At 48.1% G+C, this 24,066-nt stretch overlaps 1 protein-coding gene across 1 annotated transcript in view; it reads right to left on the bottom strand.

Moving 5' to 3' along the window:
- Positions 1 to 18,975, bottom strand: part of NOX5 (NADPH oxidase 5) — a 35,853-nt gene extending 16,878 nt beyond the window's left edge. The window contains exons 1-9 of the mRNA XM_045581082.1: positions 18,847 to 18,975; positions 14,350 to 14,473; positions 12,565 to 12,715; positions 8,254 to 8,464; positions 6,953 to 7,187; positions 5,621 to 5,774; positions 5,216 to 5,394; positions 3,969 to 4,151; positions 2,365 to 2,497 (exon numbers count right to left, since the gene is read on the bottom strand). Of these exons, the coding sequence (XP_045437038.1) occupies positions 2,365 to 2,497; positions 3,969 to 4,151; positions 5,216 to 5,394; positions 5,621 to 5,774; positions 6,953 to 7,187; positions 8,254 to 8,464; positions 12,565 to 12,715; positions 14,350 to 14,473; positions 18,847 to 18,947 (1,471 nt within the window). The 5' untranslated portion in view covers positions 18,948 to 18,975. The remainder of the gene's footprint in view (positions 1 to 2,364; positions 2,498 to 3,968; positions 4,152 to 5,215; positions 5,395 to 5,620; positions 5,775 to 6,952; positions 7,188 to 8,253; positions 8,465 to 12,564; positions 12,716 to 14,349; positions 14,474 to 18,846) is intronic.
- Between the last annotated feature and the right edge of the window lie 5,091 nt (positions 18,976 to 24,066).

Genomic DNA, 24,066 nt, shown 5'->3' on the forward strand with positions numbered 1-24,066 from the left:
GTTATCTGCATTCCTAAATGAATTAGAGGTTCGTGAAAATAAAGATGTCTCTTCCCACCCCCACTTCCAAGTTCACAAATAAACTGGTTCAGCGCTGCATTTACAGAGGCCGGAGCGGCATGCTCTCACAGCTTTGTGAGGGGTGAACTGAAAAGTCAGGACTGCAGCTCAGGTCCTCAGACACTTCCTCCCACGCTCCTCTCCCAGGCTTCCTCACCCTTCAGGATATAAGTGCGTGTGCATGTGCGTGTGTGCGTGTGTGTGTGTGGTGGGGGAGGGGTGGCTATGCCTTCTCTACACACATGCATCCTGAAGTGCCTCACACACTCATCCACACGTAGGAGGTCCCCCTACATGTCAGTTGCATTAAAACAGCCACAGCTGCCAACCTGAGTCCCGCTCCTGATTTCTGTAAACAGCTTTGTAAACAGAGTCAGAGTATTTCCCAGCCCCCATAAGGACTCAGCTCATTGCAGGAGACTCACGGCCCAAGAGGTAGGTGAATTCCAAGCTGAGGCCCTGAAGAAGCCCCTTTGGTCAAATAAATACCCCATCCATATAATAAACACAATCATTATAATCAGAGTAATAGCAATATCCTGGAATACTATGCAGCCACGAAAAGAAAACATTCTTTTTGAAAAAAAAAAAACTGACACGCAGAGATTTTCATGACACACTATTCACTGAGGAAAATTTGGCTGCAAAACAGTATGATCCTGTGTATGTAAAGCTGTCCCTGAATCTGCTTATCCACGTAGATGTACTGGCTGGTGGGCTGTTCACCAAAAGATTAACAATAGTTTTCTTTGAATGGAATTGAGGGATTTTAATTTTTTAACTATGGTATTTTATTTTTATTTACTGATTTTAGAGAGAGAGAAGGGGGAGAGAGAAAAAAGGGGGGGAGGAGAGAGAGGGAGAAGGAGAAACATTAACTTGTTCCATTTATTTTTAAGCACTCATTGGTTGCTTCTTGTATGTGCCCTAACCAGAGGATCTGACCCATAACCTTGGTGTATCAGGATGAGGTTCTAATCTAACCAATTGAGCTACCCAGCCATGGCCTTTAATTTTCTTCCTTACAGATTTCTATATGGTCTGAACTTTCTGAGAGCATATATCTTCTTTAGAAACCAGAAAAGGGAAGAAAAATAGAAAGAAAATAACCCATCCTCTGCAACCTCCAGCCCTGTCTTCATCCCACTCTACATCCAGGCCACCAATCAGGTCACTCAAAGGGGGTTGCTGTGCAGCCTCATGTCGGGGGAACCCTGGCCTTGCATCTGTGCCCTGAGCTCTCGGAGCTGGGGCCTGTGGGCTCTGGTTAGGAGGATCCTAAGTGAAGCTAAATCTTTTCACAGGAATGGGTCAGAGATGGCCCTTTCCCCCCCCCATGAAGCTGAGCAAGGGGCTCAGTGTAACAGGCCATGCAAGGCCTGCACTGCCAGAAGCACCACTTGAGGTGGGAAGGCCAATTGCTGGCCTGGCCAGGAGGGCAGAGGTCTGGGTGGTGGCTCCAACAACAGCCAAGGACCAGAAGGAAGGCACACACATGGCAGGGGGGTGGGGGGTTCCGAGGACAGCTGGGTGAAGGAAGGGCCAGCTGAACAGGTCTATGGGTGTTGGGGACCTGCAGAGAAGAGGAGTAGTGTAGGGCTGGGGCAAAGGATGTGAGGGAGTCTGCTGCCTGGAGGTCAACGGGCTCATGCCCACAGGGAGTGGGGAAGCCTGGTTCTTGGCACAGCCCCCTGGCACCCCTTCCTGAGAGCTGGCTGCTCCTCTGCTGAAGACCTTCATGGGCTCCCACCTGCTGGGCCATCCAGCTCCCAACTCTGCATTCAAAGCCTCCTTGGTCCACCTGGCTCTAATTGGCTTTGCCAGCCACTTGTCTGCCTTTCATCCCTCTTCTGACCCTCTCTCCTGTCCCCCTATTCTCTCCCTCTCTGCATCCCTCCCTTCTTTCCTCCCTACCCCACCCCAACCCGTAGCTCCAACAACATCTGATGTCCCATGTGTCTAGGCTTTCATGGCTTTTGCCTATGCTTCTCCCCTGTCTCCTCCCACATCTCCTTCCCTGTCTACTAAACTCCTACTAACCTTTCAAAGCTCAGCTGAAACCCACATGCTGCAAAGGCTTGACTACTTGTCCTATCATGTCAGGCCCTCCCCTGTGAGCTTCGCAGTGGCTGGTACAGCTCTGCCCAGGCCATCCACCGTGTCTACCCATCTGCCTCCTTGTTTCAGAGGGAGACGAACTCTGCGCGCCTGGTTTTGCTCCCCTCCGGGTGACTGGTTTCCAGGCTGTGCTTGGTGCCCAGTGGAACTCAGTCAATATCAGAATGGGGGGAGGACCGGGCGTACCTTTCTGCTCCGGAGCACTGCTGATGGTGAAGGGGTGCCACTCGTAGCGCGCGATGGTGGGGATGTTCAGATACAGGTAGTCGCCAGGCCTGTAGTTGAAAAGAAGGGGCCTCTTGATGAGGAGATGGGTCACCTGGGGAAGGAAGGGAAACCAGCATCATTCCTCTGCCATGAATCAGGCCAGCTCAGACCAGAGACCTTTCTGGGCCTCTGAGTGGGGACCATCCCTGCAGTTCATCTGCTAGCCAGGGAGGGGCAACTGTCAGAGAAGGGAGGAGTCAGGCTGTGTCTGAAGCGGGGTTCATGGCTGGATTCTACTTCTTAGGGTGTAAATGCTGCTTTTTAGTGGCCCCCTCCTCTGTGAAGCCCTCCCTGGCTGTCCTCGCCTCTGTCTCCGAAACTCCAGTAGCACTTGGCCAGCATTCCAACCCGTGGGATAATAACATCATCCTGGGTCATAGCGTCAGTTCATTGAGCACTTTGCTGTGTGCCAGAATTCTGAGGAGCACGTTAAGTGTTCTCGCTAGTCCTCACAGTGACTTGTCATACTTTCACCACATTCTGGGCGGAAAGCTGAGGCACAAAGAGGTTAAATAGCTTGATCAGGGCCATCGGCCAGGAAACCATGGCATTTGAGTCCAATAATTACTGTCTGATGCCAGAACCAGGGCATAGATGGCAACCTCATTATTTAACTTCCATGTCCTCACGCTCAAGTCACCCAGAGCCCTGCCCACCCTGAACTGCCTTCCCTTTCTCCGTAAATGGCCCAAGTCACTTAGACACCTGGGAGGTGTCCCAGCCTCCTTTCTGTCTCTGCCCTGAAATGCATCTAGTGACCTTTCGAGTCCTCCTGTGATAGGCCCCCTCCTCACCCCGCAGTCACTGCCCAGTTCAGGGTCAAGGCCCTAATGCGCTCTGTTCCGCATTTGTGCAAAACTTCCCAAATGGTCCCCTCCAAGCCACCTCCCACAGAGCAACTAAAACCTTTAGCTGGGACACGTATCAGTGTAATGCCACTCTCTCTTCCCCACCCTGCTCAGAGGTTCCCTGGGGCCTGCAGAGGGAAGCTACCTTCACCACGGGGCCCTGCTCACCCCTTCAGCAATGCCCTTCCATGTGTGGTCAGCCCAACAAACTCCTACCCATTCTCAAAGCCCTGATAGGGCATCGCCTCCCTCACTCTGAAGTCTTCTCTGGCCTCCCAAAGGCAAAGCGTTTGATTCCTCCTGGAACTGTACTTCTCTTACCAACACAGCCCTGCACTCCAATGAAAGGGCCGATCCCCTACTCGCCTCGGGACCGTAGAGAGCAGGACAGGGCCTGAGCCTTTTCTGTGTCTGTCACCTTAGCCAGGGCCTCCACCTCATAGCCACTGACCTTATGCTAACTGAGCATGTCCTTTGCAGTCCTGGCTTTTAGCGGCACCCTGTCATTCCCCTTCCTATGGTGTCACTCCTGAGAGGCTGGGCTGGGACTTCACTTTGCTTGTCTCCTCCCCTGGTCTGGGGCTCCCTTTTTCCTTGGGGACCAAATAGGACATCCAGCTGCTGTGCCCTACCACCCTCCGCATCTCCCCTGGGCCCCTCAGGCCCTCTTTGCACCTTGGAGGGGAGGAGATTGACCTCCACGATGCTCAGGGCTGCCATGCGGGACACCGCCAGCCCGACGGCCTTCTCCAGGAAGAACAAGATGCCGGGGACCAGCAGCCACTTCCAGAAGTTGGGCCCATGCAGGATGAGCAGCAGCCACATGGGAAGGTAGGCCAGGTGGGTCCAGTAGAACACCTGCGGAGGTGGGGCGGGGGAGGGGGGAGAGATAAGCCGCTAGAGTTCAAGGCAAGGCCAGAGCTCAGGGCCATCCTCAAAGCCAGGATGGTGCCCAGAGCCTTGGCCATACGCACCCTCTCCTGGGGACTGGGCTGGGTGAGAGGCTGGAAGGCATCCTTGCTTCGTTGTTTTGGGGACTTGGCCCAGGGAGCCTGGTGCCAGCAGGCAGACATCTGAAGGACCCCCCTGGGGGTGCTCTGGGCAGAGTGGAGCACCCCCAAAGGCCTCGTAGCACTGATGTCCCATCACGCTGACCCTTTCTCCGGGGAAAAAAAGGCAAGACAGCAATGGTGTTCTGGGAATGGAAGAGAAAAAGCAGAGCACGGAGTTTTAATACGTGTAATATGCGCTCTGCTACCCTCTTGGGACCTTGGTTTAGTACAGGACATGTCTGAGCTTTAGATTCCTCATTGTTAAATGAGGATGCTGATTCCTACTTCAAAGGGCTGCTGCTGGCCCAGAGTAGGTGTTCTTATATGTCTATTTCTGATGTGACCAGTCAGTCCAGGGACAGCCAGCGTCTCCAAACTAAATCCCCCGGGGCCTCCTGTGTCTTGAGGAGGTTAGAGAGGGAAGCAAAGATAAAACTAACATTCTTTGGAGCACTTATGTTCCAGGTAGGTAGTTACTGGCTTCACGTGCGCTATCTCATTTAATTACTAAAATAATATCAAAAGTAGAAGATGATAGCTTTATTTTACAGATGAGGAAGCTGAGTGTCCTGTAAATCGAGGGGTGGGGCTTCGAATCCTGGGGGCCTGTGCTTCTTCCCCTCCCTGTGCCATCGTGAGCCCACTTCAATCAAACTAGGGGATGAGCCAGAGAAAAGGCAGAATCATCCAGAGCAAAACACTTGCACTTGGCAGACATTAACAACGCCCAATGGCAGAACCCACATCACAGGCGCATAATATGCATACTAGGCTGGGACCTCCATGGGCCTGGAGCACGTCAGCGGGGGCACTGCATGAGATGAGATGGGAGCCGAGCCTGGGAGAGGCACAGGGGCAAGGGCTGGGCACCTCAAAGTGGCCGCTCCTGCGGATGCAGGCGCTGGAGCAGGCGAACATGAGGAGCAGCAGCAAGAGGAGAGCCACGCCGGTCAGGGAGGCCAAGCCGTGGACCCAGCCGATGCCAGGCCTCGTGGTGAGCAGCAGTTCCCAAAACTGGAAGGGGCTGGACTCAGACCGGGCCTGGAGCGCTGGGGACAAGCACAAGAAAAGCTCTTCCCACTCCACCTTCCTTTGTGGTTGGTCCCCATCCCTCCCCACCAGATCCCCGTGGAGGCGGGGACTTTTGTCCAGAGTGCTGGCTTACGGGGGCACCCCTTCTCCATTCATTAGGCAGGCAGGACACTCAGGGACTGGATAACTGAGTGCTTGTGAACGGCTCAGGTCCCACCATCCCCCCAGCACCAGGCCACTCACCGAAGTTTACCACATGGGCCACAGTGTGCACAAGGGAGAGCCCGACCACCACGTAGCCCATGAGCTGGTGAAACTGTATGTTCTGGTCCAGGGGCAGGACCTGAGCCAGCCACGTGGCCCGCAGCCACGTGAGGCAGCGCCTCAGCATCAGCACCTGCAAAACAAAGGCGCAGAGATCCCCACCTGACTCTCTCTGCCCTGCCCCTCTTCCCCAGCAGTGGCCTACCTGCCTCCCTCTGTTTGCCGAAACCGGTTTGGCTCAGTGGATGGAGCGTCAGCCTGTGGACTAAAGGGCCCCCGGTTCGATTCTGGTCAAGGGCATGTACCTTGGTTGCGGGCACATCCCCAGTAGGGGGCGTGCAAGAGGCAGCTGATCGATGATTCTCTCTCATCGATGTTTCTAACTCTTTATCCCTCTCCCTTCCTCTCTGTAAAAAAAAAATCAATAAAATATAAATATATTTTTTTTAAAAGAAGAGTGTTTGAATGAGAGATGTACATCTCTGACCATTAAAAATGTCATCTAACCCTGACTCAACCTAAAAAACAAAAACAAAAAACAAAACAAAAAACACACCAATGAACCTTGCCTTATAATTATATGCAAGTCAATTGGCTAATGATAATCAGGCATGCATATAATTATAAGTAAACTAGAGGCCCAATACCTGGATTCATGCGCCAATGGGGTTCCTCAATTTGGCCTGCAGGGACTGACCGAAATTGGCAATCCAACACCCCCAGGGGGCCCAGAGTGTGAGAGGGCACTCTGCAAAGTTGCTGTCGCTGGACAGCTCCTACATTGAGTGTCTGCCCCCTGGTGGTCCTTCGCAGCCGGCCGGTTGCTGAGATTTATATATATTATATATATAGATAGACATGTATTGGGTTGTTGGAAGGGTCTTCTGTTTTGTTTTAATGGTAGGCATAGGCAAAAATGCTTGGTGACTGAATTCCCTGGCCCAGAGGATTCATTATGTCTACTCCTTAGCCTGGCATGGGAGGCCTCTTGAAGGGTTCTCTCTGGCTGGAGCCTTGCCCAGGAGCCAGCCCCACCTCCTCCAGATCCACTATAGTTTTGTTGTGACGATCCAATGGAAAGTGCTTAGCACCCTGATGGGTACACATAAAGTGCCTCAAAATGTCAGCTATGTTATTTATGAGCTGTGTGACTATGGACAAGTCACTGCCCCTCTCTGGGCTTCAGTCTCCACCCCTGAGTAATGACCCTGATTTCAAAGGTGCCCTCCTGACCTGGCACTCTAGGTGTCTATGAGGAGCCTACATTAGTGCCCCTGCCCACTTCCCTGCACTGTACCCCCAGATTCCTACCGCAATGAAGCTGCAGTCGAAGTTGAGGCACTGGCCGCAGCCCTTGGCCACCATGACGCTGACGCCGCGGTCCCGGTGTGCACTGGCTGCCAGGGCGAAGAGCAGCACGTGGAGGCCCGTGGAGGCGGCCAGGCAGAGGAGCTGGCTGCGGTGATTGTGCCAGTAGGCAGAGGTCAGTGGGCGAGGACGGGGTGAGTGCCGCTTGGTGGCAGGGGGCTTCAGCCAGTGGGCAGCACTGCAAGAGAGGGGCTCCACTCAGAAGGACAAAGTGGGGCAAGCTGGGGAGGGGAGGAATCCACCTGGGTTGTGAGGGGGACCCCAGGATCTGAACCTAGAGACCCGACTCTCACTGCAGCCCACCAGCGCTCTGGAGCTTGCGGCAAGCAAGCTTCCTTTCACAGTGAGAAACACAAGCGACTGCTTCCCGGCACACAGCTAGGTGGAGCTGGGATGGAACTTCGCTCTGTCTGATTCCAGACCTGTGACTATTTTTATTACCTCTCTTTACTTCCCAATTGAAAAAAGAAAACCCAAGAATCAAAAAGGATGGAAGACCATGAGATGTATTGTAGTAAATAATGCACAAAAAAATAAACTAAAAATGGGCACTATTTAGTCAGAACCTGGGATAAACTTGGGTCCACACCCTATGGATATCATTTATCCACAGCCCTTATTACATTTCTGCTTCTCTACTTTACGTGTTTGTTTATGGGTATACGTGACCTTCCCTCCCTCTGGGATGCAGCCCAGCAGGGACTGCCTTTTTTCAGAACAGTGTCTGGTACGTAGCAGCTGTAAAACCAAGCTGAATACATGACTGCCTTTGTTAATTACTTGTGTGGTCCTAGGCATGTTACTTCAGGTGAAATAACTTTAATTTCCTTTTGTAACTTTAATCTTTTTACATCTTTGATTTCCTTTTACAAATATACCAGTGCTATAAAATGCACTGGTATATTTGTAAAATTGCCCAGCACTTAGTAGGTGTTTACTTCTGTGAGTAGATTCTGAAGAGACACAGTAGAAAATGCAAACATGACTATAGCTGTCCCCTGAGGAAAAAGTGGGCAAAACTGGGCTAAGCTAGGTTTAGGCAAGGCTGACCTTCGGTGGGGAGGGTTGACCTGGGGGGGCAGGGCTGCCTGTGGTGGGCGGGGCTGCCTGCGGTGGGCGGGGCTGACCTAAGGCAGGGGAGGCGGGACTGAGGGATCGCTGGTGAGTGAGTTCAGGCCGCTCTCCGCTCCCCGAGTCTAAACCAGACTCGTACAGTGCCCACGCCGGAGAAGGGCGGTACGCACCTGATGGTCAGGTTCTCCATGACGCCGGGGAAGCGCTGCAGCTCATCTCGGAGCTCCTCAAAGGTGATGTCGCCGCTGCAGTCCTTGTCCGCGGACTCGAAGAGCGCCAGCGTCAGCTGGTCCAGCTTCTCCTCCGACAGCGAGATGGCGCTCTCCAGCAGGCAGGACTGCAGCACCGTGCGCAGCTCGTCCGCATCGATGGAGCCATTGCCTGTCCCAGGAGGGGAGGAGGCCAAGTGGGGGCCTGCGCCCGGACCCACTCTGTGCCTGCAGACACCTCTGCCCTGCTCAGTCATTGCATAGAAAGGTGACCTTTTCCTGCTTGCCTACCTCAATCTTCCTCCAACCAGTTTCCTTTCGGGGTATAGGCCAGGCTGTCGAAGGACATGTGTCACCTCGGCTCACAACCCGGCTCACAACCCTCCGTGGCTTCCTATTGCCAAGCTCAACAGAGGCAAACCCCGCCCTGAGCATGGAGAAGCTCTGGCCTCGGTGCTGCCTTGCTGAGCTACCTGCAGCCTCCTCCTTAAGTGTCACTCAATGACCAAAACAACTGTCCAGGAGATACCCTCACTTGCTTAATCTACAAGAAGCTACGTGCCCAGAGTCTCCATTATCCACGGGAAAACTGTATATGAGGTGATGGTGAGGGGGGAGTCCCTTGTTGTACCCTAACTTGCAGCCAGCTCTGCTCAACCATGTTGTCCTGAGAGGCCACAGCTGGCCACTCAAGCCCGGCATGCTGACTTACGCGAACATGAGTAGCTAAAACTGATGCGAAAAGGAAGCCAAAACTATCAACTGAGATGAGATTTGGGGCATTTTTTTTCATATATTCATTCTTCAAAAACAGCAAGACCCCTGATTACTGATTTCTTGGCCTGCTTTGGATATAGACACACATGTAGCAACAAGCTTCTGTCTCTTACTATCTGAGTGATGGTGAGCTGTAAGACCTTTACAGTAGCGAATGCTATTTTGCTCATCTTGAAAATGGGGATAATAAATCCTCCTTTTCAGAATTATCATCACGGATGAAAGCTAATTAATTATAAAGCACTTAGCACAGTAAAAAAAAGGTGGTTGCATATAAATGACAAGTCTTACTGGCTTTGTGATCATCATTTGGGCCAAAGCCAAATGTAACCACATTACAGAGCAGAGTCTAACACTTCACCCTCCAGCCTCACCTCCTGTCCTCAGCTTTCCTAGTCAACAGGTTTCAGACTACATCCAGAGCACCAGTCCCTCCCCTAACCCATCACGCCCTCTCCTCCACCCAGCTCTGTTCTCCTGGGGCATGTGCAAATCCAGTCTATCCTCCTTCACAATTATTCTCATGCACACACTCTTCTTCCTCATCCCTCTGTCCTATTCCACTGGCCCTAAAAATATCCCATCCCTGGGTGAATCCAGCCACCTCTTTTCTCCTTTCCTGCACCAGGGCAGCTAAGTGAACATTTGCTAAAGAAAATCACCCGGGAGGGCAGGAATTGTTTGATCCCCAGCCACAGCAAAGCCTGCAGCTTGCCCACAGTCCTCTCCTGCACCTCTCGTAAGGCCACGCTCCCGCTGTCTGCAAAGACACTTCTCACCTCCACGCCCATCCAACCAGTCCCTCCCTGGCTCTTAGTGAAAACTGGAGCCACTGGGAGAGAATGCCCCCTAGCTCTTTCTGTAAAACGACAAGCCTCCTTACACCTGCCCTGCCCTCTGTCTTTCTCCCCACCTCTGTCTGCAAGAGGCCTTGAGTGTGATGTAGGCCTGTGTCCCTCTTGTTATAGGCCAAACTCTCCACCCTCAAGTCTTCGAAAACTCCCAGGGATGAGCACAGCCTGGTGGCCAGAAAGTAGTCAGTAAAGAGGGCCCTGTGACTAGAATGGGGTCTGAGGAAAATGCCCAGGTAGCAGCATGCTCAACTGCCCATCGAGTGGGCAGGCCAGTCAACTCGGGGGGTGGGTTCCAGGAATGAGGTCTGGCTAGATTGAGCCAGGTGGACATGGGAGCTGGAGAAACCCCACCGACCAGAGAACCTTGCCCGGCAGCAGATTAGCCGGTAGGTTGAGCTTTTCAGGATGGAAATCTAGCCCGGTGACTGCCCTGCTCACACTCTTTGACGGTTCCCCATTGCTCATTCTACTGATTCTCCAAAGCATGGCCTCCAGTATGGCCTCACCCACCATTCCAGTCTCACTGGGTGCTTCTTTCCCCGTCCAGTCTCCTTTGCCCTGATGATTCCAGGCCTTCGGAAACCCGTTAGGTCACAAAGTCACCAAATACGTAAAAACCAGGATGTTCATTGCAGTGTCATTTATAATGCCGCCCACAAAAAGAAAGGGGGAGGACACTGGAATTCTCCATTTCAGTAATAGGGTTTGAGTAAATAATAATAAATAACAGAGTGTATCCTATGCTAGGTACTGTTCTGAGTTTAGCTAAGCTAACTAATTTAATCCTCAGGTCAACTTCATGAAATGTATTATTATCGTCGTTCTCATGTGATAGGTGAAGAAACTGAGGCATAGAGAAGTGAAGTAACTTGTTCAAGGTCAAATTACTGGTGTTCTGGGCTGCAGACATTGCACAGCTCCTCCGCTGCCTGGAGGCAGGATGCCTTAGGACAGAGGGAGGTGGAGTAGGTCACCGAACAATGGGTCGGTTGGAGTTTAGAAGGAGGTGGCGGTTCATGCTCTGGCCAAGCGTGCCCAGGCATTACACGTGTGCCCTGAGTTCCTTGGGAACAGCTGAAATAGCTTTTGTAACCTTTGGCTGTCATTGTAACTGTCCTAACCCCCTCTTGTGGTTTCTGACTATAAATTTGCTGTAACACCTGTGGTCTGCACTGCAGTTCGGCTTTTACCGCGGTGAAGTGCTACAACTGCAGTCCCTGGCCAGTTTATTAAAGGCTCAGACATTTTGATCTCTGTCTCTGGTGGCCGTCTCTTGCGGGTCGCTCCATAACACTGGTGGAGCTGAGATTTGAACCTAAGTAACCTGGCCTCAGAGTCAGAGATCTTAACTATGTCCTAAGCTATATAGGACCACTATGTACAGTGGAATATGACACAACCACTTAAAATGATGTTATAACCACTTCACACTCACCACTTTGGTTATTATAAATTTTAAAAAAATGCTGGCCAGGCTGTGAAGAAATTTGAACCCTTGTGCTGGTGGGTATGTAAAATGGTGCAGACTGCTGTAGAAAAGAGTATGGTTCCTCAAAAAAATTAAAAATAGGATTTCCCTGTGATCCAGCAATTCCATCTCTGGGTATATGCCAAAAAGAATTGAAATCGGTTTGTCAAAGAGATAGTTGTACACTCATGTTCACTATATTCAAGAGGTGAAAACAGCTCAAGCATCCATTGATGGGTGAATGAATAAACAAAATGTGGTATATACAGACAATAGAATATTATTTAGTGTGTTTTTTAGAACGAAATCTTGTCACCTAGCAAGTACATGGATAAACCTTGAAGTCATGATGCTAAATGAAATATTGTGATTCCACTTATAAGACATACCTAGAATACTCAACATTTTAAAGACAGAAAGTAGAACGGTGGTTGCCAAGGATGGGGATGGGTGGGGAGAGAGAATGGGAGTTAATGAATAATGGATCCAGGACCTCAGGTGGGAAAAATTAAAAGTTCTGGAGATGGATGGTGGCGATGCTGCCTATCAATGTGAATACACTTAATGCTACTGAACTTAAAATGGTTAAAGTTGTAAATCTAATGTTATGCATATTTTCTACAATGAAAAAATGATGTTATAAAACAATATAGTCTTACATGAACAAATGTACATATTGTTAAATAGTGATAAAAATTAGCAGGTATAGTATTGATATAATCCTATTTAGTTAAAAGTGTGTGTGTGTGTGTGTGTGTGTGTGTGTGTGATCAGTTAGAAGACAGTATAGAAAAGTGTTCTGGGTAATTTTTGCTTTTTTCTTTAAAGTATTTTGTACTGTCTAAAATGTTCATAGTGGGCTTGTGTTATTATTATTATTATAAGGAAAAAGTAACAAATATTATTTTTTCCAATCAGAGAAAAAGACAAAGGAAAACTCTGGTCTCAGGTAAGTTGAATCAAGTGCACCTATCTCCTGAGTCAGTCCTCCCTTCTCCCCAACCACAAAAAGGAGGCAGGACCAGTCAGAACAGTAGAGGGGGGCGACCCACGGAGGGAGAACCATCCAACTCGCCTGGAGAAAACAGCCCTGTGTTGGGCACAGCCCTGAGATGGGCTGATTCCCTTTGTCCCCTTCCACGGAGACCCCTTGCCCCTACAAAGAGCCCTTACCATCGACGTCATACACCTGGAAGAGGAATTTGAGTTTGTCCATGGGGTTGCCGTGGATGAGCAGGGTCAGTGCCTCCTGCAGCTCCTGCAGGGTGATGGTACCACTTCCATCCGAGTCAAACAGGGTGAAGAACCGCTCAGCAAAGAAGGACTGTGGCCATAGAAGGACAGAGACAGGCACAGATGTGGCTGCAGGGCCTGGGCTTCGAATCCATTCACCGTGTGTGTGTGTGTGTGTGTGTGTGTGTGTGTGTGTATGTGTGTGTGTGTGTGTGTGTGTGTGTGTGTGTGTGTGTGTACACTTAGGGGTGATGGGTGATGGGATTCAGTCAGGACCCAGGTTGTATCTACCCATGAGGCCACACCAGGGTGCAGTGTCCATGGCCCATCCTGCCTGCTGAGAGCAAGATTGGGCTCTAGTGGACGAACTGCTCGGAGCCCTGCAGCAAGGATGGACTTGTGTATGGGGATCAGGCCCTCTTCTAGCCTCTGGGACTGGTCAATTGTGTAAGCCATCACCCCATCAGCTTTGCAGTCCAGACTTATGGTGGCCTCTTACTCAACCTGGGGAAAGGGTCAGATTAGGGTCCTACAACTTCTCCCAGGTCCTTTCCATCTGCTTTGGGGGTCACCACCAGGGATAAGTGAAACCAGAAAGGACTTATAGAGTAGATGTCACCTGTCTTTTCCTTTACTTGTTTAGGCTGCCTATAGCCTACACTTAACGATTGTTCTTAAGTGCCAATTCACTCCATCCATCCATCAACAATCATGTTCTGCATAGCCCCTGTTTTCCAGGCCTGGCGTTAGACACTGGGAAAGAGACATTAAGAAGACCTGGATCAGTGTCCCAGTTATTCTGTGCTTTGGATGCTTCCCTCAAGGCAGAGAGAGAAGCCTGCAGGGCTCCTGTGTCTGACCTAAAGAAACCATGAGTTCACATGCAGAATGAAGTCAGCAATCAACAGTCAAGCCTACCTTGGCTTTACTCTTTTCCCCTTGGATCCATTGAGTAATGCCTTTGTCACTCTCTACCTTCCTGAATGGCCTTTATCTTAAAACATGTTACAGCCTCCTGTTATCATGGTAATGTATTGTTAGGCAGAAGGTCTTTTTTCTTCTTCCCCATAATTACAATGGAAGGAGACAGAGCATTTAGAGTTCTTTGCAGTATCCCAGGTACCAGCAAGTGAGGAACCCTCCAATCCAAAAAGGGACATTCAAATGATCATTGGCTCCCCCTTATCAAGAACATAGGCCATTATCTGATGCCAGCCCAGAGGACAGTTGGGGAAAAGTTGGCATTTGCAGGCTCAGACCTGCTGTTTCTCTGCTAGTGTCACCACTGTTTGTCAGGTATGCAGGCTGTTATGGGGTGTGCAGAGGACCCATAAAATCAAAGGAAGACTGGGAATGATGTGGCTGAGGGAGAAGCTCATTTCCTGGAAGGAGGCTTACACCATAGCATCAACTCTCCCCCTACTCCTGAGGCTAGTGGAAATTGTGAGGTCAAATCAATATTTCTTAAGATTTGAAAGGCTACTGATTTCCAACTTTGTGTGTGGTTTTGAAGATCACATGAGGCATGGCTACCAAAAGGGATGGAAGGGCCCCAGTAACAGAGACAGAAACACCCTCCATTTCTGCTCAGAAGTGGGGCCTCAACCCCAGAGGAAACCCAGAGAACCCAGAAGGGACCATTCCCTCCTTGTGAGGCACTGTGTCCTGGGAACCAGATTGTCTTCCTCTGTAAACACAGTCCCCACTTCTGGAGTGGATACTTGCCTCTTTCACATTCAAGGCTGTTTTGAATTCTTGCAGGTTGATCTCCCGGTCTTGTCCAGCAATGGTCTCAAACTGTTGTGTCACCCACTGAAGCCACTTAGCATCCTCCTTGGCACTCATGATACTGAGACAAAGGAGACAGGTTTATGAATTTGGGATGGTTTAGGGTTTATAGTGTCCCAGGACCTCTTCCTTCCTCTAACTAGGGCCATGGGCCTCCCAAGGGGTTGAATCAATTTGGGCCATGAGCCGAAACCTGTTTGCCTCAGTGGATAGAGAGTTGGCCTGCAGACTGAAGGGTCCTGGGTTCGATTCCAGTCAAGGGCATGTACCTTGGTTGCGGGCACATCCTCAGTGGGGGGTGTGCAAGAGGCAGCTGATCGATGGTTCTCTCTCATCGATGTTTCTAACTCTCTATCTCTCTCCCTTCCTCTCTGTAAAAAATCAATAAAATATATTTTAAAAAAAACATTTGGGCCGTGGAAGAGGAGCCCCCACACAGGTGTTTTTTTCTGTCTTTAAGATCCTGTCTCTTCCTGTCATCTAGTATCATTTGGTCCAGGCTAGTGTCTTTTCAGGTACTGGAATGATAGGGCCCCAGTGAAATGACCCCTAAACTATAGGAATAAGGTTGGATAATGACATGCTCCCAGAGTGCTGTTAAAAGGATGACAATGACTTTCCATTCACATTTATACAGCTCTATACTGTCTTCCAAAAACTTCCTACCCACTACTTATTTTGGTCTCTGTGGCAATCTGTTGGAATATGCCATTCTATAAGGAGGAAATAAGCTCAGAGCAGTGGAGTAATTCAGCAAAAGTTACGCAGCAAGTTAGACACAAAACTCAAATCCAAGGCCAGTGTTTTTCCCATCATGCCCCAGAGCCCCCACCCTCTGCTTAAACACTTCTAATACAAGCCACACCAAGACTCAGACTTCAGGTTTTGACCCTCCAGGTCCAAGACTTATTCTACAAAAACCCAAGAATACCCCCTGTGAGCTAGCTATCCAGAGATCTGAACAGAGGTAAAAAAGAACGATCTCTTATTCTTTGAGGGGACCTGAAGAGTATTATGCTAAGTGAAATAAGCCATTCAGAGCAAGATCTCACTCATGTGGAATCTAATGAACAAAATAAGCTGATGAATAAAATAGATCCAGAGACACTGAATCATAGAATAGACTGATGAATCTCAGAGGGAATGAATGGGAGGAGGATGGGTGGGGAGAAATTAACAGAATGACAGTGACTTTTCCAGCAAGGCTATCATTCAAAATAGATGGTGAAGTAAAGAGCTCTCCAAACAAAAAAAAATGACTAAAGGAGTTTATCACCACCAAACCAACACTGCAAGAAATGCTAAAGGAACTGCTGTAATGAGAAGAAGAATTATATATAGAGAGGAACATAGGGATAAAGAATTAAAATGGGCTCAGTTGGCATGGCTTGGAGATTGAGCGTTGACCTATGAACCAGATCATGGTTCAATTCCTGATCAGGACACATGCATGGGTTGCAGGCTTGGTCCCCAGTAGAGGGCATGCAGAAGGCACCAATAGATGATTCTCTCTCACCATTGATGGTTCTCTCTCTCCCTCTTTCTTCCTCTCTGAAATAAAAATATATTTTTTAAAAAAGAAGAATTAAAAGGACAATAAATAAGCACCTAACTCTAATAATAAAAGCATAATATGCTAATTAGACCGGATGTCCTTCCTGATGACTTTCTGGATGAAGCTAGGGATGCGAGAAAAGCCAAGGTCCCTGGTGCCTGCCTGCAGCTGGAGGAAAGCCCGGGTCTCAGGTGCGAGAGGGAGGCTAGTGCCAGCAGCCAGGGGAAGGAAGGCCTACTCTTGCATGAATTTTGTGCACTGGACCTCCAGATAAAGACACTTCAAAGAAAGAGAACTACAGGCTAATATCTCTGATGAACATAGATGCTAAAATCCTCAACAAGTTATTAGCAGATCAGATCCAGCAATATATTAAAAAGTTCATACACCATAATCAAGTGGGATTTATTCCAGGAATGCAAGGCTGGTACAATATTTGCAAATTAATAAATGTGATGCATCACATAAACAAATTGAAAGACAAAACCACATGATCATATCAATAGACACAGAAAAAGCATTCTACAAAATTCAACACCAATTATATATATAACTCTTAGCAAAGTGGGAATAGAGGGATCATATCTCAACAGAATGAAGTCCATATATGACAAACCTACAGCCAACATCATATTCAATGGAAAAAAACTAAAGCCATTTCCCCTAAGAGCAAGAACAAGACAGGGATGTCCACTTTCACACTCTTGTTCAACATAGTACTCAAAGTCCTAAGCACAGAGATCAGACAAGAAAAAATAAAAGGAATCCAAATTGGAAAGGAGGAAGTAAAACTCTCATTATTTTCAGATAGTACATAGAAAACCCTAAAGACTCCACCAAAAATACTACTAGATTTAATAAAGGAATTCAGCAATGTAGCAGGATACAAATTCAACACCCAGAAATCAGAGGCATTTTTATACACCAATATGAATTGTCAGAAAGATAAACTAAACAAATAATCCCATTTACAAAAAAAATAAGATACTTAGGAATAAAATTAACCAAGGAGGTTAAAGACTTGTACTTGGAAAACCACAAATTGGTTCTTTGAAAAGACTAAATAGAAAATCATGATTAAGAAAGAAAGTGAAACAAACAAAACAAAAACATTATCATTAAGAAAGACAACAGAATTCTAGAAAAAGTAGGGCTACAGAAATATAAGAGTATCAAGTGCAAATATAAAAGTATTGGTGAATTTAGAGAAATAAACTAATTTCAAGAAGTAACAACCTGAGCTTACCAATAATCATTAAAGAAATTAGAAAGGCAGTTAAATGTCAACCACTTAAAATAATGTTAGACCCACTTTATTTTTACAACCGAGTTCTATTTATTCTTCAAAGAATAAGTCCAATATCAAACTATCTCAGACTATAGAAAATAATAGTAAGGTTTCCAACTTATTTTACAAAGGAGGCATACAAAAAAAAAATCAATCCTAGACAAATTTAACTTATAGAGATGTAAAACTCAAACTAAAATATAGCCAACCTAAATCCTGAAGTCTATTTTAAAATTAATAATCCACTGTCATCAGGAAAGGCTTACTCTAGAAAAATAAGGATAACGAGGGACTATTATGAAATCTCTCCACAGCCTCTGCAGCAGAGCAATGGTCTGCTAGAGAATAGTGATCCCACCACCCCGCTTCTCCCTCCCAAAAAAGGGGAGAACAAAAAAACAACAACAAAGAACATTGGTTCCCAAACTGTCTGATATGTGCTTATCAGAAACAGGGAAAGTTGGCTAAAATACAATTTTGGGGTGGGACCCAAGAATCTGCCCATTTAACCAACACCCTGGATGTTTGTGACCCAGGGTCACATCTGGAAAAATGAACCACACCCTGAGAGTTCGTCAATTCTTACCCTTTCTTCTTTTTTCTTTTTTTCTTTTTTTTAAAAATATATTTTATTGATTTTCCACAGAGAGGAAGGAAGAGGGACAGAGAGCCATAAATGTTGATGAGAGAAAAACACCGACCAGCTGCCTCCTGCACACCCCCCATCGGGGATGTGCCCGCAACCAATTTACATGCCCTTGACTGGAATCGAACCTGGGACCCTTCAGTCCACAGACCAATGCTCTATCCACTGAGCCAAACCGGTTTCGGCTATTCTTACTTTTTTTTGATTTCCCAAGACCTCCCAGGAAGACATTCCAGAAAGCAGAGAGAACTCTGGAAAATGTACTACATAAAAGTGGTCCCTGACCCAGGAGGTTGGAGATGGGGTGGGTATCTGGGGTTCACCTCCCTCTTCTCAGAAATATTAGTAGTGTCAGCATGCAGAGTGAGAAAGGTAACTCTAGGAAGGGGATGGAGAAGAGACTGAAACATTGTGACAGGTTGGGGATGAGGCATGGGGGGAAGAAGGCAGCACCCAATCGAGAAGAAGTCCTGACAAGAGCTGGGGCTCTTCAGAGTCCAGACCTCCAGGGAACAACGTGTTCACAGAGGCCAGAACTGTCCCCAGGAGACAGGATTACAGGTCCAGCCTGGCTTCACACCAACTGAGTAGCTCACCCACTGCACTCTAGTTTGCCCGTGAAATACAACAAGCATTCCTCCAGCAAAGGACTGCCCTGAGGACCAAATGAGATGCTCTTCAGAAAAGCTCAACTGGCAAGCACTATGTAAAGGCTAGCTCCTGTTATTAGTCTTGCCTTGGCCAATTCCTTATTTTACAGATGAAAAAAAAAAAAAAAAACAGGCCCAGAAAAGACTGCCGACTTACTCAAGATTGCACAGTTTGGAAGTAAATCAGACAAGAGCAGAGCTCAGGTTTCCTGACTTTTGTAGATGCCCCCAAAGTCCAAGAACTCTTGCTTTCCCTTGTCCCTGAGAGGGAAAGCTTGACATAAGAGCCACTCACCCTCTGCAGCCTTCAGGGTCTGGCTGGGCTGGGTCTCTGGGCATGCTCATCCTTTCTCCTGTCTCTTTTAGCACATGGGTCCCAGAGAAGCTGCTGTCCATACAGCAGTCTGGGTGTGGGAGTCCAGGACTCACCTCTCCCCCAACTCCTCCTTTTCCTGACTTCCTAAATAGTTGGCCACACCCACAGCTCCTCTGTCTTTATGTGATGGCTAGTGGCAGGCTTGGTCCAGAGACATTCCAACAAGGAAGCCTGGTGCAGAGGTGGGGCAAGACGTTCACTGGGAAGAATTTTGGCTATCTTTCTCCCCGCCCTGTGTCTTCCACTTTCCCTCCCTCAGGGAGAATGCACAGATGTGAGAATGAGAAATGTATCATGGAAAAAATCACCCACAACGCAAGGCAGGCCCTACTCGGTGCCAGGAGAAAGTAATGAAGAGCATCTTGTTTTCCCCCCACGAGCATCTGCACTGTGATGACAGCATTTTAGGAGTGCAGCCTCAGGATCTGAGCTTACGTTGGCCTTGTCTCAGAATCAGGATGGGAAAGCCCTTCAAGGCCATAGACTTCAACCAACCCTTTTTTCACTTCCATCCCTCTTCCACCCTTCTCCAAGCACACCTGTGGTCACTGATCCTGACATGCATAACTCCAGTCATAGAGTGCTCACTTGCTTGAGAAGCAACAATGTGTGTGTGTGTGTGTGTGCAGGGGGGGGGGGGGGGGGGAGAGTCAGGCAGCGGTAAAGGCTGCTTTGACTGTTCAAATAGTCTTCCTCAAACTAGCGTGAAGTCAGAAATAGAAAAAATTCTATTCAACACTTTCAGAAGTGAAGTGTCATAAATGGAAAATTCTTTTTTTTTTAAATACATTTTATTGATTTTTATCAGAGAAAGGGAGAGAGATAGAGAGCTAGAAACGTCGATGAGAGAGATGTGCCCGCAACCGGGGATGTGCCCGCAACCAAGGTACATGTCCTTGACGGGAATCGAACCCGGGACCCTTCAGTCCGCAGACCGACGCTCTACCACTGAGCCAAACCAGCTTTGGCAAATGGAAAATTCTTAATTCTTTTGAAAAACAATCGAGCCAAGCGGTAAATAGAATTACGTTTTCAAGTTATGGCTAATTAAGGGGGAAAGGAAGAATGAGAAGAGGTGAAACAGAGTTGCCTGTATGTCATTGTCATTGTCATGATATGTGCTTCTCTCTGGCTACCCCACTGGACTATGAGCAAGGTTCATGCCTCGTTAATGTAGAATCCCAGGAGACTAGCACTTAGTGGGCATTCCAAGTACATTTGTGGAATGAATAAGCCAGCCCCCATTCAACTAATACTCACAAAATACTTATCATGTGCAGTTCCTGTCTGAGTGTACAAAGATGAGTAAAATAATCCAACACGACAAAGGCAGATACAGAAGTGTGCCTCTAATTAATGATAAGACAGAATCATTGATTGGCTGCCTCCTGCACACCACACACTGGGATTGAGCCCAAAACCTGGGCCTGTGACCTGACTAGAAATCGAACCATATCCTCCTGTTTCATAGGTTGGCACTCAATCACTAAGCCATGGCAGCCAAGCTGAAATTTTATTTTTAAAATTATCTTCTAACAAATACATTGGAAGAACAGAGGTTTATCCCCAATAACATTTCTGTATGGTTACAAAAAGTATAAATATTAATTATAAAAAATTAGAAAAATACCTAAAAGCACAAAAGAGATTTTTAAAATTCTACCCACCCAGATAAAATCACTGCTAAAATTGAGTGTTTCTCTGTAGTTGTATGCAGAAAGTAGCACAGTCTAGAATTCAGAGTGGGGTTGTGTCTGATGAGCTCATTCACAAGAGCTCTTTGCTTGTAGGAAAGGTGCCAGTGAAGAGAACTGTGTAAGTGGAGAGCTTGGAGTGGCACCTGAGGAGAGGGAGAGGAAAGCATGGTTCTGTTCTTCAGCCTGCCCTTGAACTCTGGTCTGAGGTGTCTGAAGAGAGGAGTTGTCAATCAACTTTGACCAAGATCTGCAAGGCAAACAAAAGCTTTTGGGGGGTTGGTCTTAGGAATTGCAATTGGGTCACACAGATTTGGGTAAAAACCCAACTGTGTTCCTAGGGGGAAAGAGAGAGAGAATTTATAAAGACATAAAAAAGGGGACTCCCAAAGAAAGAGTTATACAACTTGTTTTGCCCAGTCTTCCTGTTGGAGAGCCTTTCCTTTTTCCTGTTGGAGAGCTTGAGCATGCCTTGCTCATTTCCAACACAGAGACCGCAGGGGCACAGTCTAGAATTCACCTGCGGTGGCTCTGTGCTGTTCCCAGAGTCACACTGTGCTCCTGCAACCTTTACTGTCTACACACAAATTTGGCCTGAACACATGCTGTCTTGCAACATCTTACACTTTTGCTCTGTATGGTAACTTGGTCCTTCAGTCATTATTTACCTTTGTGTGTACCTCCTTTCTCCTCAACTAGCCTGTCTGCTCTAGATGGCAGGCACCATCTCTACTCATTCCCTATTCCTTCCTCCCTTCCTTCCTTCCTTCCTTCCTTCCTTCCAGAAATACTCAATGCTGTTCAAGAGATAAATCAATGACCAAGGGAGGCATCGTTCCTGCTCTCATGGAGTTTATATTCTGTAGGTACCCCCACAGGATGGGGTAAAACTCACCTGTGACCAGCAGGCAAGAGTTTACAGTGACAGCCTCTGACTGGCAAGTTGCAGCAGCATGTGTCCCTCTGACCTGATCAAAGCTGAGTGAGGACCATTTTTAAGTAGAAAAGCAGGAAAGACCACAGAGACAGGGCCTGTGTGGGGCAACCTGTGGAGGACAAGGCTAAATGAGAATTCCTTCTGGGCCCTGCCCCTGGAATACACTGGGAGCCCCACCCATAAAAGGTTTGGAGCCCTTAGGTCCTGTAGAGGCCTGCAGCTTTCTAGGGGAACCTTTCATGGCACAGATGGGGAAACTGAGACACCCAGAGGGTTGTGGTTGCTCTGGTACTAGACTCCGAACACAGTGCTCTTTTCTAGCACCCCTCTGAGGTATGACTTCCTGCTAAAGGGAAAGACTTGTTTTCCCATTTAGCTGTTGGGAGCAACTCTGGTACACGGGCGCAGACACATGGAAAAGAGAGAGGCTTGGGCTGGGGTGGGGGAAGTTTACAACTTCAAATATTTTACAATCGTTGGGGAAACACTCATGCTCTGGCTCTGAGCATCACCTCTGCACCTACGCTGGGCCAGATGCAGGAGGGAGAGGACTTACATAGGGTCCTTTGCTCAAGAACTCACATGAGACCGTGAGCTGTGTGGCAGGTGTGACCAGTAGGCCCCATGACGGGAGTGGGGCCAGCGGGTGAATGAGAAGGGCTGGCCGAGAGGACCGCTGGCCCTCTCTAAGCCTGGGCTCTGTGTAGCATGGGAGTCACGTCTGTCCTGCCTACCAGGCCACACAGTTGTGAGGATTACGTGAAACACTAGAGGAGGAAATAGCTGGCCCAGAACTGACACTCAATTCGCTATCACTCATTCCGAAGGTTGTTCTGATTATTCTCAACCACCTTGTTTCCTAAGCTCCAGAAAAGAACCCTGATTAGTCCTATTGAAGCAGAAATGATTGAAGCACATGGCCCCGCCTGCCCACACAGGGCTATGATCCTGATGCCCAGCTCACTAACCTCCCACAGGACTGGCTCTTGGATCCACCACGTGATGCCTGAGACCATCTTGCTTCCGTTCTCTGTTCCAAATTTTTCTTACCTGAAATGTCGCGTAGACGCATCTATGAAGTCCTTGGGCTCCTTTGAGACACCACAAGTACACCCCTCGCCGCTGGCACTGGATCCATGCTAGCTCCTGGTCCCCTTTCCCTCTCCTTCCTGGAGGAGTTGGCTCAGATAGTGCGGGGCAGAGTTCTGAGGCCACTCACTCCCCGCCTAGCCTTCTGCATCCTTAGCAAGGGGCCCCACTTCCTCTGCAGCCATCGGAAATACAGCTCATCGGAGACATGTGTGAGACACACTCCCTTTTCTCAAAAAGGGCAGCTGATGGGAGAGGGCTGCTGTGGGGACCCTGCTGAAAAAAGAAGTCCATCGCCATCTTCCCACTCTGCCTCCACTTCCACTCCTCAAGTCTAGAAATTATGGAAGTGAGGTCTGAGTACAGTCTTGGACATTACTTATTCCAGTCACTTTTGAACACTTGAATCTAATTTTAGTTACGTGGGTAGAATTTTAATTGACCCCCTCCCCAAAATGGGTATGCTGATTTCTTTTTCCTATGAAATATTTAGTGCAACCTTTCCTTTGTAGGTGGGGAAACTTGGGCCCACGGGGTGGTTCTGTTTCCTGGAGGTAACTCAGGAGGTGGTCGATCTGGGACTAGAGCCCTGGCTCCCTAATGCAGGGGTTTTTCCACCAGCCCCCACTCTGAGGAGGTGACTATAGGATGTGAGACTTGGCTCTGTATCCGAGAGATAAGGAGGAAAAAGGCAGGGCAGAGTATTTACAGTATAAGTGGAAAAATTCATAGGCTGAGTCAGGAATGCTGTCAGTTTATCTTGATTTGGCTTCCTACGAAATGGTTCTTGGAATAAGGCTAGTGCTACAAATTCAGAATTTTCATTGGACGAAATAAAAAGATTATTCTGGCCCTTTGTTCTTTAGAGGTGCCAAGAATCAGGCTTGCCGGTTCCATCTCGACCAAACCTTCCACCCTGCTGACAAGAGGGCAGGGTCCCTCCAGGCTCTGAGCTTGCCGGAATCTGCTTCTTAAATCCTGGAGTTGCGGAGGAGTTGGGGCCACAGCAGCATGCTATGGTTTGGGAAAGCCCAGTGGAGGCCATGGGTTTTAGCACCAAGCACATCACACCCGCCTCATTTCTTCACCTGGTGAACTCCATAACCTTCAGGGGCCACCACGAATGTTCCCTTCCCAGCACACTCCTCCACAAGAGACTAATTTAGTTCTCTAGCTCTCACTCCACTTTACTTTACTTGGACTGAAAGAGAACTTGTTGGCATTTAATGTAGCACAATAATTTGTTGAGAAGCTAGTTTATGACATTGATTGTTTTTGTTGACTCACCGGGTGAAATCAAAGCTTTCTGGAGGCCACCTCCTTGGAGGGTAGCCTAATTTTCTTCTTACAGACAATATGGTTTCTCTAGCCCATAAAGAGCAATAAACAATTCTTCCTGTCTCTGGGTCTGAGAGAGGA

The sequence above is a fragment of the Pipistrellus kuhlii genome, unplaced genomic scaffold, assembly GCF_014108245.1.
Source record: "Pipistrellus kuhlii isolate mPipKuh1 unplaced genomic scaffold, mPipKuh1.p scaffold_m20_p_1, whole genome shotgun sequence".
Taxonomy (NCBI): domain Eukaryota; kingdom Metazoa; phylum Chordata; class Mammalia; order Chiroptera; family Vespertilionidae; genus Pipistrellus; species Pipistrellus kuhlii.